We start from the raw sequence: 17,911 nt of genomic DNA on the forward strand, positions 1-17,911 counted from the left end.
GCTAGCTAGCTCAGACAGACCGTTCGTTTTGTAAACTCCTCAACTTCATGCAGAGTCTGTTTGAGTAAACCTAATGTTATATATAGTTGTAATATAAGCTAGGTAACTGTTGCACAACATCATGGTTCAAGGTACAAAACAAATCCCTAAAATTAACCAAACCTGTCATAGAAGGTAGCTCAATTACCAAACGTTGTCAGTGATGTAACTATCTCATGAGAGCTCTGACAAGCACGTCAGCTTTTGAACTTTGCTTTACTACTGTGGGTTTGCCAACGACCATAATGCGAGTGTCAGGTAGGCTCTGTTAATGGGTCTGATGTTAGTTTAAGATTTAGAGTAGAGATCACCTTTCATGGGACAAAACAGCATCTTAGCATAGCTGTTTCAATGCAGTTGCAGCACTAGTTATCTAGCCTGATCTGAGACCATTATTTTTGATTTGCCAAACGCTTTTACAGTATAAGGCCTCTACAGCATAGCCATAGACCTAACTGATCAATGATGCTTCAACGTTAAAGCCAAAGCCTAAACCTTTTTCAAGACTTTCTACCGTCTAGGGGTGGGGGTAATAAAATGTCAATCCACATATTTTTAACACGTTATATGCTGAAGACTCTGAACTGTTTTCCCCCCTCTGATTTTAGATAGAAGCCATAATCAAGTGCCTTGAAGAAGATGAGTGTGCCAAGCTACTCGGATAAATTCATATTGACTGATGGTAATAAGGATGACGACATTCCAAATTTGCCCCATGGGCCCTTGGATATATACAGGAGAAAGGCCTCCTTCAACTGGAAAGATATGGCCAGGTTCATCGATGGTGAAGAGATCCTGGCATTCAAGGTAATGCGCTTATTACTGTATAATGACTGCGCATATAGTGTTGTTTGATTTCTGAAGTTATGAGGTCTTAATTACTGAATTTGATCTTGAAATGTATCTTTCGCCCATGCATGAAATGTATAGTTTATATGCATCATCAACATTGTGTAGTGTAATTTCAGATGTTTCAGTAACATAGTTTTACTTGTGTAATTTCAAAACTTAAATTAACTTTTAAAAGGATTTATTTTGTCTGGTGGGATAGCCTATCTTCTTGCTTGGAAGTCTGCTTAATCAAGCGTAATGGAGACCGTTGTGTCTAATATGACAAAACACACTGCAAGAGTTTTAGACCTGCAGCGCTGGTTAGATATCATAATGCAAACCTCTGTTATTCAAATCTGTTAATCAACATAGTTAAGAACATCCATCAGTTCTGTGTCATTAGGTCAGCCTTTGCAAAAGTCATTTGCCTCCCAAAATGCCACAAGCTTGACTACTTGACTAGGCTACTTTGTAACACATAACTCTAGTTTATGTAGGCCTAGGTCACTAACCTACTGATAATTTGTTTATAGAAAAACTTTTTTAAGTAGACTTTTTTAATGAAAAGGTAAAGTTTAGTATAGTTTATTGTCCCTCAAGTTGATGCAGTAGTCTTTTTGATAGTAATAGCATAGAGTATAATATGGGGTATTAACCGTATGCAGTCTTTCATCTCAGTGAGGTTCCTCTGTTCTCCTCTCCGTCCCTCAGCGGAACGTGTGGACGACGCTGGAGAACGACCCGCTGTTCGCCCGGCAGCCTGGTGAGGACGTGTCGCTGGAGCGCATGCGGGAGCTGAACTTCCGCCGCTGCAAGCAGCTGTTCCGCTACGACTTCCTGACGCGAGATGACATGATGCAGACGCCCTGGAAGACCACTGTGCTCAACGACTGCCTGGGCATGTACGATTGGTCCATGGGTGCCAAGTTCTTCCTCAACAAAGGCGTAAGTGTGTGTGTGTGTGTGTGTGTGTGTGTGTGTGTGTGTGTGTGTGTGTGTGTGTGTGTGTGTGTTGTGTGCAGGAGTTTGTTCTTATTAAGCACATCATGTTTGCGTGATTGCAGTTGCAAGATACATCTGTATCTGTATGTTTATTTTGGGGGTTTGGGAGATTGATGTATAGCAACATGCTCCTATAAAGTCATATTTTGTCCCTTCCAGATGTTTGGCGCGACAGTGGGCAACTCAGGATCCAAGCGGCACGAGAAGTTTGTCCAGAGCACTGAGAACATGATGGTGAGCTCCCTGAAACCTGAAACTCTATTATATTAACTCTATCATAGTAATAGCAGGGTGCAATTTCTTCCACTAGTCATTTAATAACTCTTGTGACTGTGCTGAAACTCCAGAGAAATGCAGTTTAGTATGGATTTATTTATTATAGCTTAGTATGGATATATTTATTATTTACCATTACTATACCATAGGACTGTATGCTTTTCATATGGGGTTCATCAAAATGTAGGTTTTTAAGTTTGGATTCAGTTTATTTAAGACTTGTTTGTTGCAGTGCTTACTTGGGTTCAGTGTAGTTCAGTGCTCGGTGTGCTCGATATTTGCTTTCAGTCCTGGCAAGCACCCACCACATGCCTACACTAGATAACACAAACTCTCTCTTATCTTCCTGCTCCTCTTGAGTGCTGAAGAACTGATTGCTTGATACTATCAGGAAATTGTCATAAGTTCTCAGGTTGCGTCACAGCTATGGATAGACCTTGAGTGATGTCAAGATTAAAACTCATAGCTAGAGGAAGCTCAAAGGTGCCTATTCCATATAAGGTTACCCAAAGCTATGGCCTTGAAACGTTACCGTGTACAACGCCCCACTGCCACAATTACAACCATAGTTGCTTATGTTAATGCTGACATTTGTTGGGTATGTTTAGTTTAGATGTTCAAAGTCTGTCTGCTTTTTCTGTATATTTTTGGTGGTTACATGAGTATAGATGTGCTTCTGTCTGTGTGTAAATTTTGTGTTCTTGCCAACTGTGAGAGAGTTCAATGTCCCTCTGCTTGTTCTCTGAGCCACCTGTCTTCCTCTGTGTGTGTGTGTGTGTGTGTCGTGTGCGTGTGTTTGTGCCCTACAGACCTTTGGGTGTTTTGCATTGACTGAACTGAGCCATGGCAGCAACACCAGAGCCATGAGGACAACAGCCAAGTATGACCCAAGCACACAGGTACCTTCCTTGAAACACACACACACACACACACACACACACACACACACACACACACACACAGAGGCATCCGACCCTGTAGAGCAGCGGTCCCCAACCACGGTACCGGGCCGTGGGACATTCCTAACCGGGCCGTAGCCTACGACATGAGTTTAAAAAAAAAAATGCATGCAAACTAAACTAAATTTAATTCAATAATAATATCGTTTTTTTACATGGCATAGGCCTATATGCAGTTGTTTGATTGCACGCATGTTTGCATTTTGCAAGGTCTATTTTCTTATGTCTGTCTGTCCCGCCTTCAACACTTTACATATTGCCTTCAGCGCTGCGCAGCCTCAGGTCAGCTCACTTCACTTGATCAGTTCTTGGCGAACGGTAGTGTCACACGAAGTTAGCTAAACTGCTAGAATGAGCAACAAAAAACAAGCATCTTTAGCACTGGCCAGAGTGTTTGAGTTGCGAGAGCCGCTGCAGAGATTTCTTACAGAAAAAAAAGTCACCGTTAGCTGCACATTTTAGTGATGAGGATTGGGTGTCAAAACTCGCTTACCTGTGTGGCATATTCGGGTTGCTTAATGACCTCAACCTGTCACTCCAGGGGAGAATGACGACTGTCTTTAAACTGGCAGATAAAGTCACTGTATTTAAAGCCAAGCTTGATTTGTGGGGACGAATGGGAGTGGGGTGTATTTGATATGTTCCAAACAGTAGTGGGGGTTTTGGGAGAGACTGAGGCAGGGCCCTTTCTCTCGCAGCTGGTGCGATCACCTTGTTGCACTTTCAAATGAGTTTGGCGTTAGGCTTCCCATCCTCCAAAGATCCACGGCAAACCAATGAGTGGGTCCATAATCCATTTGTCAATATCCAGAATAGTCCTAACTTGTCAGCGCGGGAGGAGGAGCAGTTGATCGAAATTGCAAATGACGGTGGTCTTAAGAGTGTGTATGAGGAAACCTCTCTGGCGGGTTTTGGATCAAAACCAAAGCAGAATATCCCGAGAGCCGTAAAGCCGATGAAAACGTTGCTACCATTTTCCACCACGTATCTATGCGAGGCGGGTTTTCTGCAATGACTGCAACTAAGATCAAATTGGCAATCGACTGGACATTTCAAACACACTGAGGGTGTCACTGTCTTCCATCACCCCAGATGGAACCTTCTTGTTGCAGGGGAAACAAGCACAGGGCTCCCACTGATTATATTCGTAATGCACGTTTAGTTCCCATGTTTTGTTCCCATATTTTGTTAAGCATGTTCACACTTGATAGATGTAGCTTCAAGTTGTTAACTTTTCATAGTTGATAGGCCTATTGTTAAATTTTTCACAAAAAGTCAAAAAGTTCACGTTTTTCACATTTTTAAGAGTTTGTTACCTTCACTGTTCATACATAACTGGAGCCGATAACTGGGAATCACACCGGTCCATGGTACATGAAAGGTTGGGGACCTCTGCTGTAGAGTGCTGGTGGCCTCGGCTGCAGAGCGTCACGTACGGCTGTCTGGATGACTGCAGGCGCACATGAGCTGACTGGGTAGCAGAGTCAAGGTCAGGTGCATAAGTCGAGTCAGAGATATTCACCTGCGGAGATAAGAGCTGTGTGGCACTGGGCAGGTCATGACATCTCTGCAGCTTCATAATCCCTCAGCTTCTCTCAGTTTTTCATACGTGACACTTGCATGAAATTTGCAGTATGCAGCCAAAAGCTTCAGACAAATTATGATGGAAATATCATGCAAAGGAATGTAATTTTTGCATGTAAACTATATGTAAGAATGTTAAAAACAGGTGCTGTTTTTTGTCATATGTAACACCTTGGTTGAAATAGGCATTGTATTAGGTAATCAAATATCATATTGGCATTTAACATTATATACATTTATACAATTATATACATTTATAGATATATAAAATTCTCTTTACAGTAAGTGACTGACAACAAAGCAGCATTTATAAAAACCATGTGTGTGTCCTTGTCCTATTGTGTTGGTTTGATTTGGTACAGTCTGTCCCTCCTGCACTCTTAAAATGAATGTGTTGAAAACAACACAACTTGCATTGTTTTTAACACATCTCTGTGTCCAGATAGGGACTAGGGTTGGGCGATGTCCCCTTAATTGGCATTTGACGGTGTGTACAGTAAAACATTGCGATGGACGATGATATCGTTGGGGGGGGGGGGTTAGTCAACACTACCATCTACATAAAAATATTAATGTCATAAACATATAAATAATCTAAATAATAATACATATAAATAATAATAATAATCATATAAAATTCTACATACTGGAAGCAGAACATAGCAAATAACTTTTACAAATAACAAATCCCGATTACCATGCGCTGCTGTCTGGGGCTTTTGCCAAATGCGCGAAATACCTTACAGTGACAGACGAAGGTCTTCTGATCCTATAACTCTTAACGAAAGAAATGGTTTCTTTTAAGACGGTGGAGAAGAGTGAGCAAGTCTGTTTCTGTCCTCTCCTCCTGCAGGAGTTTGTCATCCACAGTCCAGACTTCGAGGCGGCCAAGTTCTGGGTGGGGAACCTGGGCAAGACGGCGACCCACGCCGTGGTCTTCGCCCAGCTGCACACGCCAGACGGGGTCTGCCACGGCCTGCACTCGTTTGTCGTCCAGGTACAGCTTGTTATTCTTGTGTCCACCAAGCGCACCAGTCTCAATTTGGTGAATTAGCACAGAGAGGGGTCTGCCAGTTTGGTATTGGGCTACAAGTCTACAGGCATGTCTGCACAGTACACCCCTGAGGTGATTTCATAAGATGTGGGATTGGCTGCAGATTCTTTTGAGTTGAGTTCAGATCACATTTTGATAAGACTCTAATATAGACAGCTCATTAAATGTGCTGCCATACCATCATCATCATTACTATATGGATGGATGGATAGATCAACAAATTCCCTCAACAAATACCCTCAGTGAGGAGGTCATTAAGTGGCATATTGACTTCCTCTGAAACAGATCTGTAAATATCCCTTGTCCTGGTGGTGTAGTCTACGTTATACGCAGGACTACACAATATACCCACTTAAAAAGCATCACCATCTCAGTATACCCAGTTAAAATAGACAAGTATAGGTATTAACATTTGGGGTTGGTCACAGTATACCCACTACAGCTAACTACTACATCACAGTATATCCACTACAGCTAACTAGACTACACCACTGCCTTGTTCTGATGTGACTACTTACAGGTGAGAGACCCTAAGACCCTGTTGTCCATGCCTGGGGTCACTGTAGGAGACATGGGCAAGAAGCTTGGCCAGAATGGCCTGGACAATGGGTGAGTACACTGATTAAACATACACATGTACACACACACACATATACATATATATATATATATATATATATATATATATATATATATATATATATATATATATATATATATATATATATATATATATATATATACATATATATATATACATATATATACACACATATATATATACATATATATACACACATGCACATACACACACACACATATGATTTGTGTATCATGTATCTTTTCCAAGTGGTCTGTTACCCCAAACATTTACTTTTTAAAATGAAACTTATTTTCATGTTTAACTTAATCTTCTATGCTATACCTTACACAAGCTAATTGCACTGACTGTGTAGTTAGCCCATGTTTCCAGCAGATGGTAGTCATTGTAAAGACATTTTCACTCACTGACTGCTAGACAAAGAAGGTTTGGCAACACCAGAGTGATGGGTTTAACTCTTAGGAATCACCCAGACTGATAAAATGCCTGTAATTCCTTACTCTGAATAATCTGTAACATTTTTTAGAATGTGGATATGACGTTATTTACGTGTACAGAAAGCAGTTTGCCAGTGTAACAGAAATTAGAAAGCAATTGTTGGATATCTTTGGAGCAATCCATTTAACATCTACTTTTTTGTTGTGAAGTTGTTGTTTATTGTTTATGCCTGAGGGCTTATGTTTCATCCCTGTGTGTGTGTGTGTGTGTGTGTCTGTGTGTCTGTGTCTCTGGTTGTGTGTGTGTGTGTGTGTGTGTGTGTGTGTGTGTGTGTGTAGGTTTGCCATGTTCCATAATGTGCGGATCCCGCGGGAGAATCTGCTGAACAAGACGGGCGACGTGACCCCGGAGGGGAAGTACGTCACACCATTTAAGGTCAGCTGACGGTCCCCCAACAAGCACTCACTCACCGGGTCATTCCCACGTCAAACTGCACCGATAGAAAATATAGGGCATCTAAACAGTCCACTGGTGACCTCTCACATTCTATACCAAAACAGATACAGTGGGGTACTTATTCATTAATTCCTACGAATACACAGGCAGCTTATAGCGACCTTAAATAGTCAGATTTAGATTCAGATTCAGTATGCTGCCGCGATGGCTTTTGTTCCCCGTCATCTGTAGGCTCAAGTTGAAGACTTGTCTCATGGCTTTTGTCAGTTTTGTCCACGTATGTCAAGTCAAGTCATTTATTTATATAGCACATTTAAAAACAACAGGGGTTGAGCCAAAGTGCTGAACAAAGAAAAGGTTAGCTAATAAGGCATAACAATAAGACCATACATCTACACAAAGGCCATACATCTACACAAACTAAGTGTGATTATTCGTAGCAAGACAGTATTAGTAGCAGCGACCATTCTTGGATTCTATGTTACCATCATGAAGTTGTATATGTGTAGGCCACACGCCACACTACAGGTTTTTCAAATAGCAACAGCTTGGACTAAACAACACGCATTTCTGGAGGGTAGGCAGGATGGCACCCTTAGGTGGGAGAGCTGAGAGAATAGGCTGAGGGGAACGGCTCTGTTGTTCCAACCACCGTGCTGGAGCTGGAGGGGGAAGATTCTCGCTGTTTTCAGACCAAACAAACGGCCCGTTTTTTGCAGGCTGTCTTGACTGACGGAAAACCCGCAAGGAGGGCGTCTGTGAAAACAAACAGCGCAGAGAGGCCCAAACCCAATTAACCCGTCCGGATGTGTCCTCCACTGCCTTTCATTTGTTTGGAGAGGCCACTGGAGCAGAACCAGGCTTTTCTCATAATCTCTCTCTTTCTCCTTTCTCTCTCTCTCTCTCTCTCTCTCTCTCTCTCTCTCTCTCTCTCTCCCCCTTTTCTTTTCTCTCTGTCTCTCTCTCTTTCTCTGTTGCCCTCTGTGTCCTTCAATCCTGTTGCATATTTCTTTTTTCTGTCTGTCTTCTCTCTCTTCGTCTGTTTTTCTTGTGTTGAATGTTTATTGTCATGCTCTCTTTCTCTCTTTCTGTGTTATGTTCACACACTCTGTTTCCGCTCTCTATTCTCTGTCCTGTCACACTTGGTCTTTTGTGTCTCACTTAGTCCTTTTCCTCTCTTCTCTACCTCTCTCTCCATCTCTCTATCTCTCTCTCTCTCACTCTGTATTTTCATCATCATCATCATCATCATCATCATCATCATCATCATCATCTCTCTCTCTACCCCTCTCCCCCCTCCTCTCTGTCCCTCCATCAGGACCCCAATAAGAGGTTCGGAGCGTCTCTGGGTGCCCTGTCTGGGGGGCGCGTGTCCATCTCCAGGATGGCGGTGGTCAACCTGAAGCTGGCCACGACCATTGCCATCCGCTTCTCCGCCACCCGCCGCCAGTTTGGACCCAAAGACGACGAGGAGATCCCCGTGCTGGAGTACCAGTTGCAGGTACCACACCACAGAACCCCTGCCACACCACAGAACCGGTACCACACCGCAGAACCGGTATCACACCACAGAACCTGTACCACACCACAGAACCGATCCCAACACATCTACAGACCCACCACATGCCAACACTGAATACTTCATGCTGACACAGTAACATGTTCAGATTGCAGTCCGCTTCTTATAATGATGTCAACGCATTCTCAGATATCTGCCACGTATAAAATAAAAGAAATATTTTGCAAAAGCTGAAAATCTCACTCTACTCTGCTACGGCAGACAGACAGAAAAATTTCCATTCCCATTTATTGTGTTTCCTCCCCAAGCAATGCAGGGTACACTACCATTTCATGTGTTGATGCTTTGTAACATAAACAAGAGTGTGATGGAGTTATTCTCAAAGTTGAGGTTTTGGTTGAAGTGCGATTTAATATGCATGTGGTTATGCGGTTGTGTGGTTGTTGAGAGTTCATTTGATGTCAGTTGTCAGTTGAGCATGTGAGTGATGTGTTGACAGTCGTTCATTTGTGTGTGTTGAGCATGTGAGTAGCTAATGTGTTGACAGTCGTTCATTTGTGTGTGTTGAGCATGTGAGTAATATGTTGACAGTCGTTCATTTGTGTGTTGAGCATGCGAGTGATGTGTTGACAGTCGTTCAGTTGTGTGTTTGCTGTAGTTGTTTACTGGCCGGTGCTTGTTTGGTTGCAGCAATGGCGGCTCATCCCCTACCTGGCAGCGGTGTATGCTCTGGAGCACTTCTCCAAGACCTTCTTCATGAACTTTGTGGAGCTCCAGATCGGCCTCATGATGGGGGACAAGAGCGACAGACAGGTTTGTGTGTGTGTGTGTGTGTGTATGTGTCCGTGTGTGTGTGTATGGAGAAGAGAAGAGGGAAAATATAATACACTAGTAAGAAGAGGCAGAGAAACAGCTGTCTTCAGTTTTAAAGGCTAAAATATTTGTTACCAAGTTAAAGCTTAAGAGCGTCATGTGGTTTTCCATTGTTTGTCTGTGTTTATTTATGTTTATGTGTATCCTAACATGAGACCACTCCATCACGTGTCTCTCTGTCTCTTTTTGTGTATCTCTCTCTGTGTGTGTGTGTGTGTGTGTGTGTGTGTGTGTGTGTGTGTGTGTGTGTGTATGTATGTGTGTTGTACCCCTGCAGGCCGAGCTGGGGAGAGAGATCCACGCCCTGTCGTGCTCCAGTAAGCCCCTGGGCTCCTGGACGGCCCAGAGAGGCATTCAGGAGTGCAGGGAGGCCTGTGGTGGACACGGCTACCTCGCTAGTGAGACCCTCTCAGTCATCTCTCCTATAGATGCGCTCTCTCTCTCTCTCTCTCTATCTATCTCTTTTCTCTCTCTCTCTCTCATTCTTTATTTCTCTCTCTCTCTATCTCTTTCTCTCTCATTCTTTATTTCTCTCTCTCTCTCTCATTCTTTATTTCTCTCTCTATCTCTGTTTTTCTCTCTCTCTCATTCTTTATCTCTCTCACTCACTTCTTTCTTTTTGTTCTCTCTCACACTTCTCTCTCTCTCCTCTCTATCTAATGCAGTGGCTCACAGTAGGTTGATATTTTAAAATAAATGCACCATTTAACGTTAAATAGAAAAACAGATCAGCTGTTGCATAACGTTTAGTAAACAGTTTCAACAATTACATTTAGTAATTCATTTTTTCAGACAAATATTTACAGTTTAATTTCATCAATCAGTTTAGCGCAAACAGTTTATCAGTTAAACATGTGAATTTCATTTGGTCTGAGTGCTGGTTGAAAACATTTAAACATGTTTATGATGATTAGTTCATGCCATGTTGATGTTAGGCACATGTACATTGTAACAATTAGGCTAGCGTTTCTGTTTCTGTCCTCACATCCAGGCTAAACAGTAGGCCCGCAACATATGTCAGATCAGAGTAGGCTTAAAAACTCGTCACTAAGTAGGTTACTTATAGGTTACTATGCTATAGTTGACTTGTAGTTGTATATTTATGTCTGTTGTTCTGATATATCACCCTGTACAATACCTCCTTGCTGAAACACTGCATTCCCACCCCATCCCTTGGGAACCACTGGTCACTGTGACAGCTTTTTGTTGCGATGCTCTAGAGCACTTTACTCAGTCTCAGAAAATGTCTGACACACATCTCATCACATCGCATCACATCTCATTTGTTTGGAATCTGCGTGACGATGTTGCAATGCCTTCCTCTGCAGTGAATCGCCTCGGCGAGATCCGCGACAACAATGACCCCAACTGCACGTACGAGGGCGACAACAACGTGCTTCTGCAGCAGACCAGCAACTACCTGCTCAGCTGGCTGCACCACAAGCAGAGAGGTCAGACCTCACTCACTCACTCACTCATTCACTCACTCACTCACAGACATTCACTCACTCACACACTGACACTCACTCACTCACTCACTCACTCACACACTGACATTCACTCACTCACTCACTCACTCACATATATCATACTGACTCTCTCTCACTCACTCACTCACTCACTCACACACTAACTTAAACTCTCTCATTCACTCATACTCATATTCAGTGAAGCAGTGTTGCCAAAGCAAACATATTTTAACAGAATAATACAAACAGATACGATATCTGTTTGGGAGAAAACATACTCACTCACTCACTCACTCACATTTTTACTCAATCTGTCACTTACTCTCATTCTCACTTTCTCACAATCACATTCACTCTCACTCACACACACTCACACGCACGCACACACACACACACACACACACACACACACACAGCATGACAAAACAACGTCCGACAGTCTTTATCACTGATCAGCAAATGTGCGCCCAGGTGCAGGTGTTTTGAGAACCCACAGTGTAACACTTGGCCTGATTGTACCATCCTCTCTCAGCCTCTTCATCAATCAGCTTGACACAATTGCATGACTAATGGGAGGGAGTTGGTCGTCATGGCGCTGAGGGATGAGTCAGTGAGCAGGAGAAACACCCAGGGCCATGGGGCTGCATTCCTCTGGCTCCAGCACAACTAACACACAATACAGGCTCTCTTCTTTAGACATCACCTGGGGCCAAATGCACTGTAGATGAGTCAATGAGTCAATGGGAGATGAAGGTGAATGGGGTCTTATCTGTCTATCTATCTCTCCTTCTCTCTCCCTCTCCCTCTCTCTCTCTCTTATTCTCTCCGTTTGTAGGCCAAGGCCCTATTGAGTCTCCGCTGGAGTCGGTGAACTTCCTGGAGGACTTTAGCTCCATCCTGCAGAGCCACTTCACCGCAGGCTCCATGGAGGAATGCTTGGACTCAGCAGGTAAGGATTGCACACACACACACACACACACACACACACACACACACACACACACACACACACACACACACACACACACACACACACACACACACACACACACACACACACACACACACACACACACACTTGCAAAGAGTTCTTCAACTTTCCTCCTTCAGCATGTACACATTTACTGGTATGTTCCTGTGCATACGTAAACACACACAAACACATTTGCACAGAACCGCCTGGTCGCTCACAAGTGAATTGTGTTCTAATTGTACCTATCAGATTTCCTAGGATTTGCAGCTAATTTAATAAAGTGCAAAAGAGAGCAAGTGAAAATGTAGAGGAAAGTAGCTTTTGTTATTGCAGTGCAGGCACGACATAAGCCCTCTGAGGTAGTATGTTTTGGTCGTTCTGTGTGTGTGTGTGTGTGTGTGTGTGTGTGTGTGTGTGTGTGTGTGTGTGTGTGTGTGTGTGTGTGTGTGTGTGTGTGTGTGTGTGTGTGTGTGTGTGTGTGTGTGTGTGTGTGTGTGTGTGTGTGTGTGTGTGTGTGTGTGTGTGTGTGTGTGTGTGTGTGTGTGTGTGTGTGTGTGTGTGTGTGTGTGTGTGTGTGTGTGTGTGTGTGTGTGTGTGTGTGTGTGTGTGTGTGTGTGTGTGTGTGTGTGTGTGTGTGTGTGTGTGTGTGTGTGTGTGTGTGTGTGTGTGTGTGTGTGTGTGTGTGTGTGTGTGTGTGTGTGTGTGTGTGTGTGTGTGTGTGTGTGTGTGTGTGTGTGTGTGTGTGTGTGTGTGTGTGTGTGTGTGTGTGTGTGTGTGTGTGTGTGTGTGTGTGTGTGTGTGTGTGTGTGTGTGTGTGTGTGTGTGTGTGTGTGTGTGTGTGTGTGTGTGTGTGTGTGTGTGTGTGTGTGTGTGTGTGTGTGTGTGTGTGTGTGTGTGTGTGTGTGTGTGTGTGTGTGTGTGTGTGTGTGTGTGTGTGTGTGTGTGTGTGTGTGTGTGTGTGTGTGTGTGTGTGTGTGTGTGTGTGTGTGTGTGTGTGTGTGTGTGTGTGTGTGTGTGTGTGTGTGTGTGTGTGTGTGTGTGTGTGTGTGTGTGTGTGTGTGTGTGTGTGTGTGTGTGTGTGTGTGTGTGTGTGTGTGTGTGTGTGTGTGTGTGTGTGTGTGTGTGTGTGTGTGTGTGTGTGTGTGTGTGTGTGTGTGTGTGTGTGTGTGTGTGTGTGTGTGTGTGTGTGTGTGTGTGTGTGTGTGTGTGTGTGTGTGTGTGTGTGTGTGTGTGTGTGTGTGTGTGTGTGTGTGTGTGTGTGTGTGTGTGTGTGTGTGTGTGTTTAGCTCCATCCTGCAGAGCCACTTCACCGCAGGCTCCATGGAGGAATGCTTGGACTCAGCAGGTAAGGATTGCACACACACACACACACACACACGTGTAATCTGCATTGTGTTGGCCAACTGGCTCAGCCCTGCAGTCACCTGGACTTGAACCCGCACACACACAACACCTTGGATCGGGAGTAGAGCGCACCAGCAATCGAGCTAACAAGCCCAGACAGAGACTTTCTAATGAGGAGACACAGCATTAAAAGAATCTCTCATAGAAATATATGGGGTTAGTTCGTAACGCAAACATGGCAGTCGTCTACACATATTCCGCCCCTTCTGCCACCAAAAGTTGACATGTGAATACATCGTGCCAATGATGTGGTATGTTGTGAATACATTGTGCCAATAATGTGTTGTGGTCTCGCAACTGGAGCGAGGTTGGTGTCGTGAAGCCTTGCGCACGTGCAGTTCTGCCTGAAATAGATGCCCGATAAGTGCCCGAAATGCGCTGCTAGTGGAGGTACTTGCCTAAAAGGACTTCGGTCCAGACCGCTAACTCTCCCACTAGCACGAGTTTTAAGGCGTCGAGAGGGAGGTTTACACAACGCACAGACTGCACACACACACACACACACACACACACACACACACTTGCAAAGAGTTCTTCAACTTTCCTCCTTCAGCATGTACACATTTACTGGTATGTTCCTGTGCATACGTAAACACACACAAACACATTTGCACAGAACCGCCTGGTCGCTCACAAGTGAATTGTGTTCTAATTGTACCTATCAGATTTCCTAGGATTTGCAGCTAATTTAATAAAGTGCAAAAGAGAGCAAGTGAAAATGTAGAGGAAAGTAGCTTTTGTTATTGCAGTGCAGGCACGACATAAGCCCTCTGAGGTAGTATGTTTTGGTCGTTCTGTGTGTGTGTGTGTGTGTGTGTGTGTGTGTGTGTGTGTGTGTGTGTGTTGTGCTGAGTGAGAGGATTCCCGAGTGTGAGAGCACGATGTATATTCTGGCAGCGTTCCTGACACATGTGCTCCACATCTGTCCCCCTTGCAGGACCGCCCGCCGCTCGACAGCTGGGCGACCGACCTGGCTGCTGTTACCTAGCGACAGGGGTCAGAGCCGCCGGCGTGTAATTGGACGGTATAGGGTGCTGGCAAAATAGATTGCGCGTGTCACGCTTTGTCACCCTCTGCTCACGTGTGTGTGTGTGAGTGTGTGTGTGTCAAAGGTTAACATCTGTCGGGTATGTGTGTGTGTGAGTATTCATAGGACTGTTTATCATGTTTATTATGTTTAAACAATCTTTTTGAACGTGTCTATGTGTGTTACAGTTTCTGTAAAAAAAAATATATAGCCCCGCCATCTTCTCCCAAAAACCCTTTGGTCAGACGCCCTGCGTCTCTGAACCCGAGTCCCACAACTCATTTTCGCACCTCTCTCGCCTCATATCCCGCGCTCTGACAGACTTATGAAGGCAGGCAGCTCCGCCGGGCAGAAACCCACAAACCAGACCAGAACGGGCCTCCGAGGCAAAGGGTTGAGTCCGTTTGAATCCCACCAACACTTCTACACACACACACACACACACACACCACTACCACTCCTCCTCGGACAGAAGTGATATGTCGTCACACGCCATAAACAGCCTCTAAGCCACATGCACACATGCAGCAGAGAGAGCTTACACACACACACACACACACACACACACACACACACGGAGGGCTGACAGGGTTTTTGGCTGACGCCACAAAATGGCAGCAGATGAAGTGTTTTCTCCGATCTGCCTGTGGGGGATTGGAGCACAAGCATGTGGAGTGCTCAGGTGTTGTTAAACCCTTAATGAGCATGTCAGCCTCACACCAGAACAGTCCCCCACACACTGACCAGTCCCCCACACACACTGACCAGTCCCCCACACCCACTGACTAGTCCCCCACACACACTGACCAGTCCTCCACACACTGACCAGTCCTCCACACACTGACCAGTCCCCCACACACTGACCAGTCCTCCTAACACTGACTAGTCCCCCACACACTGACCAGTCCCCCACACACTGACCAGTCCTCCTCACACTGACCAGTCCCCCACACACTGACCAGTCCCCCACACGTTGGCTGCAATAGGTGTCCGATTCAGAAACAGCCTGATGCGTCTCATATGTGTGTGCCTGTTCGGGGAGGTGACCTATTGGTGCCTGTTAGGTACTTTCCGGTAACTCTACTCTTGTCATCTGCCGTAAATAAATTAATTGCACAAAAGGCCAGTAGACTCAGAGGCAGTCACGGTCACCAGATGTGACTTACCGTTCAGTAATTCATGGCCACAGCCAGCTGTGACCTTAGCGAGGGTGATGTCAGTGGGGATCAACACTCACTTTCTCTCACACACACACACACACACACACACACACACACACACAAATACACACACACACACACACACACTTGCAGGTGCAAACGGATCGAGTGTCCTGCGTTCTGACGAGGGAAGGTTGCCACAGCAACGGGGAGAGGTGGGGGTGTGTTTGGGTGTGTTTTTTTGTAGCAAGTGTGCTTGTGTGCTTGTGTGTGTGTGTGTGTGTGTGTTAGAGATGGACAGTGGTGATCTCACACACTGGTCAGCACACGGTCCTGCCAGGCCAAGTGAGCCACGAGAGATTCAGTGAGATTATGAGATCTGCTCCAGCAGTGGAGTGCTGAGGAGGGATGACAGACTGCTGGTGTTGTGCAGTGTTATGGCGCTATGTGCTCACCATGAGTAGCCCCAACATCAAAGAATAGGGTGGAGGAAACCCTGACCGCAGTAATGTGTTTGTGGGCAAGTCATCATCTGAGATAACAGACTTTAGTTTCTTCGGTTGTTTATGTTGGTGGGGTGTAAAATATGTTATTGGTGGTGTGAGTGTAAAATATGGTGTTGGTGGTTTGAGTGTAAAATATGTTATTGGTGGCTCTGTTGTTTGTTTGTTTGTTTGTTTGTTTGTTTGTTGTTGTTTATGGTGGTGGTGTTTGTGTTTACTTCTCAGTGCCGCTGGCAGCCTATAAGTGGCTGGTGTGTTTCCTACTGAAGCAAAGTGAGGAGAAACTGGCTCTGGAGAAGACTAAAGCCATGGGGGACTTTGAGGCCAGGAACAACAGCCAGGTAAGGTGCAGGCACACACACACACACACACACACACACAAACACGACTCAAAGACACAACAAACTCACACATTCAAACCCTACTCAAGGACACACACACTCACACACACACACACACACAAATACATGCTCAAGTTTATATGAAATCACTCAAATACTCATTCCAAATACCATCCTTTCTGTCAGAGTCACATGCAGGTGTATGTAATGTGTACACACATACACACACACACACATACAAACATACAAACACCACTCAAAGACACAACAAACACACATACAGACACACACATACAAACCCTACTCAAGGACATGGACACACACACACACAGACACACACACACACACACAAAACACACACAAATACATGCTCAATTTTATATGAAATCACTCAAATACTCATTCCATCATTTCAGTCAAAATCACATGCAGATGTATGTAATGTACACACACTCACTCACACACACACACACACACACACACATACATACGCAGACATACACAAATAACCATACGTATAAATGCACAAACCTCAAAAGTCATAACAAGTGATGTCACACATATAAAACTCAACCCACCACTCACACCCATACAAACATCAAAACAGCAATATAACCCTACAGACATGTGGGCAGACAGGCACACACACACACACACACACACACACACACACACACATACACACACACACACACACACACACACACACACACCAATACCAGGAATCATCTCTCCTGTCTTCTGTCATGGCTATACTTTTTAGACCTTTTCATTAAACTTGAGTGCCTTATGCCTCAAACTGGCATATTTTCACATAACAGAAGTATTGTTTGTATATCTGAAGTATGTGTGTGTGTGTGAGGGAGACTAGTGCTTGTAATCGAGGGCCTGAACTCTCTCAAAGCAAACGCAGAGCGACAGCTAAGCCGCAGCGCGTGTCTCCATGTGACATGCATGAGGTCATGTGTGTGCAGACGCACACGTGAAGGCCGGCGCGGCCCCTTGCATGACGCCAGTCCCGTGATTGTAAAAGAACCTTCTGGAATGCAGCCCTGAGGATGGGGTTTTAAATGGGACCGGTCCAAAACACACATGATGTAACCTCATTAGAGACAAGAGTGGGTGCAGACATATACACACACATACACACACACACACACACACACACACACCAACGTTCAAATAGACAGACGTTAAACAGACGTTAAGCGTTGTTATGACATGCAGACAAACAGAAAACAGGCGTGAATCAACTAAACTGTAGACAACCCACTCACATGACACACACACACACACACACACACACACGTCATACAAACTCATGTCCTCACACACATTCTGCGTTAGACAGAGACAAACACAAAATAATTTTAGATGACTGCACACATACTCATACACACAC

General features: G+C 44.6%; 1 protein-coding gene across 2 annotated transcripts in view; it reads left to right on the forward strand.

The window, feature by feature from the left end:
• Window positions 1-651: 651 nt before the first annotated feature.
• Window positions 652-17,911, forward strand: part of acox3 (acyl-CoA oxidase 3, pristanoyl) — a 22,676-nt gene continuing 5,416 nt past the window's right edge. Inside the window, exons 1-14 of one of the 2 annotated variants that reach the window (XM_048236595.1) lie at window positions 652-846; window positions 1,582-1,815; window positions 2,032-2,106; window positions 2,958-3,047; window positions 5,545-5,688; window positions 6,266-6,354; window positions 7,123-7,219; window positions 8,559-8,741; window positions 9,450-9,572; window positions 9,910-10,030; window positions 10,961-11,083; window positions 11,937-12,031; window positions 13,401-13,419; window positions 16,394-16,509. In XM_048236595.1, coding sequence (XP_048092552.1) covers window positions 679-846; window positions 1,582-1,815; window positions 2,032-2,106; window positions 2,958-3,047; window positions 5,545-5,688; window positions 6,266-6,354; window positions 7,123-7,219; window positions 8,559-8,741; window positions 9,450-9,572; window positions 9,910-10,030; window positions 10,961-11,083; window positions 11,937-12,031; window positions 13,401-13,419; window positions 16,394-16,509 — 1,677 coding nt within the window. In that variant the 5' untranslated portion in view covers window positions 652-678. Of the gene's footprint in view, window positions 847-1,581; window positions 1,816-2,031; window positions 2,107-2,957; window positions 3,048-5,544; window positions 5,689-6,265; window positions 6,355-7,122; window positions 7,220-8,558; window positions 8,742-9,449; window positions 9,573-9,909; window positions 10,031-10,960; window positions 11,084-11,936; window positions 12,051-13,400; window positions 13,420-16,393; window positions 16,510-17,911 lie in introns of both variants that reach the window. The other variant, XM_048236594.1, reaches the window with a different exon arrangement.

The sequence above is a fragment of the Alosa alosa genome, chromosome 24, assembly GCF_017589495.1.
Source record: "Alosa alosa isolate M-15738 ecotype Scorff River chromosome 24, AALO_Geno_1.1, whole genome shotgun sequence".
Lineage (NCBI taxonomy): Eukaryota > Metazoa > Chordata > Actinopteri > Clupeiformes > Clupeidae > Alosa > Alosa alosa.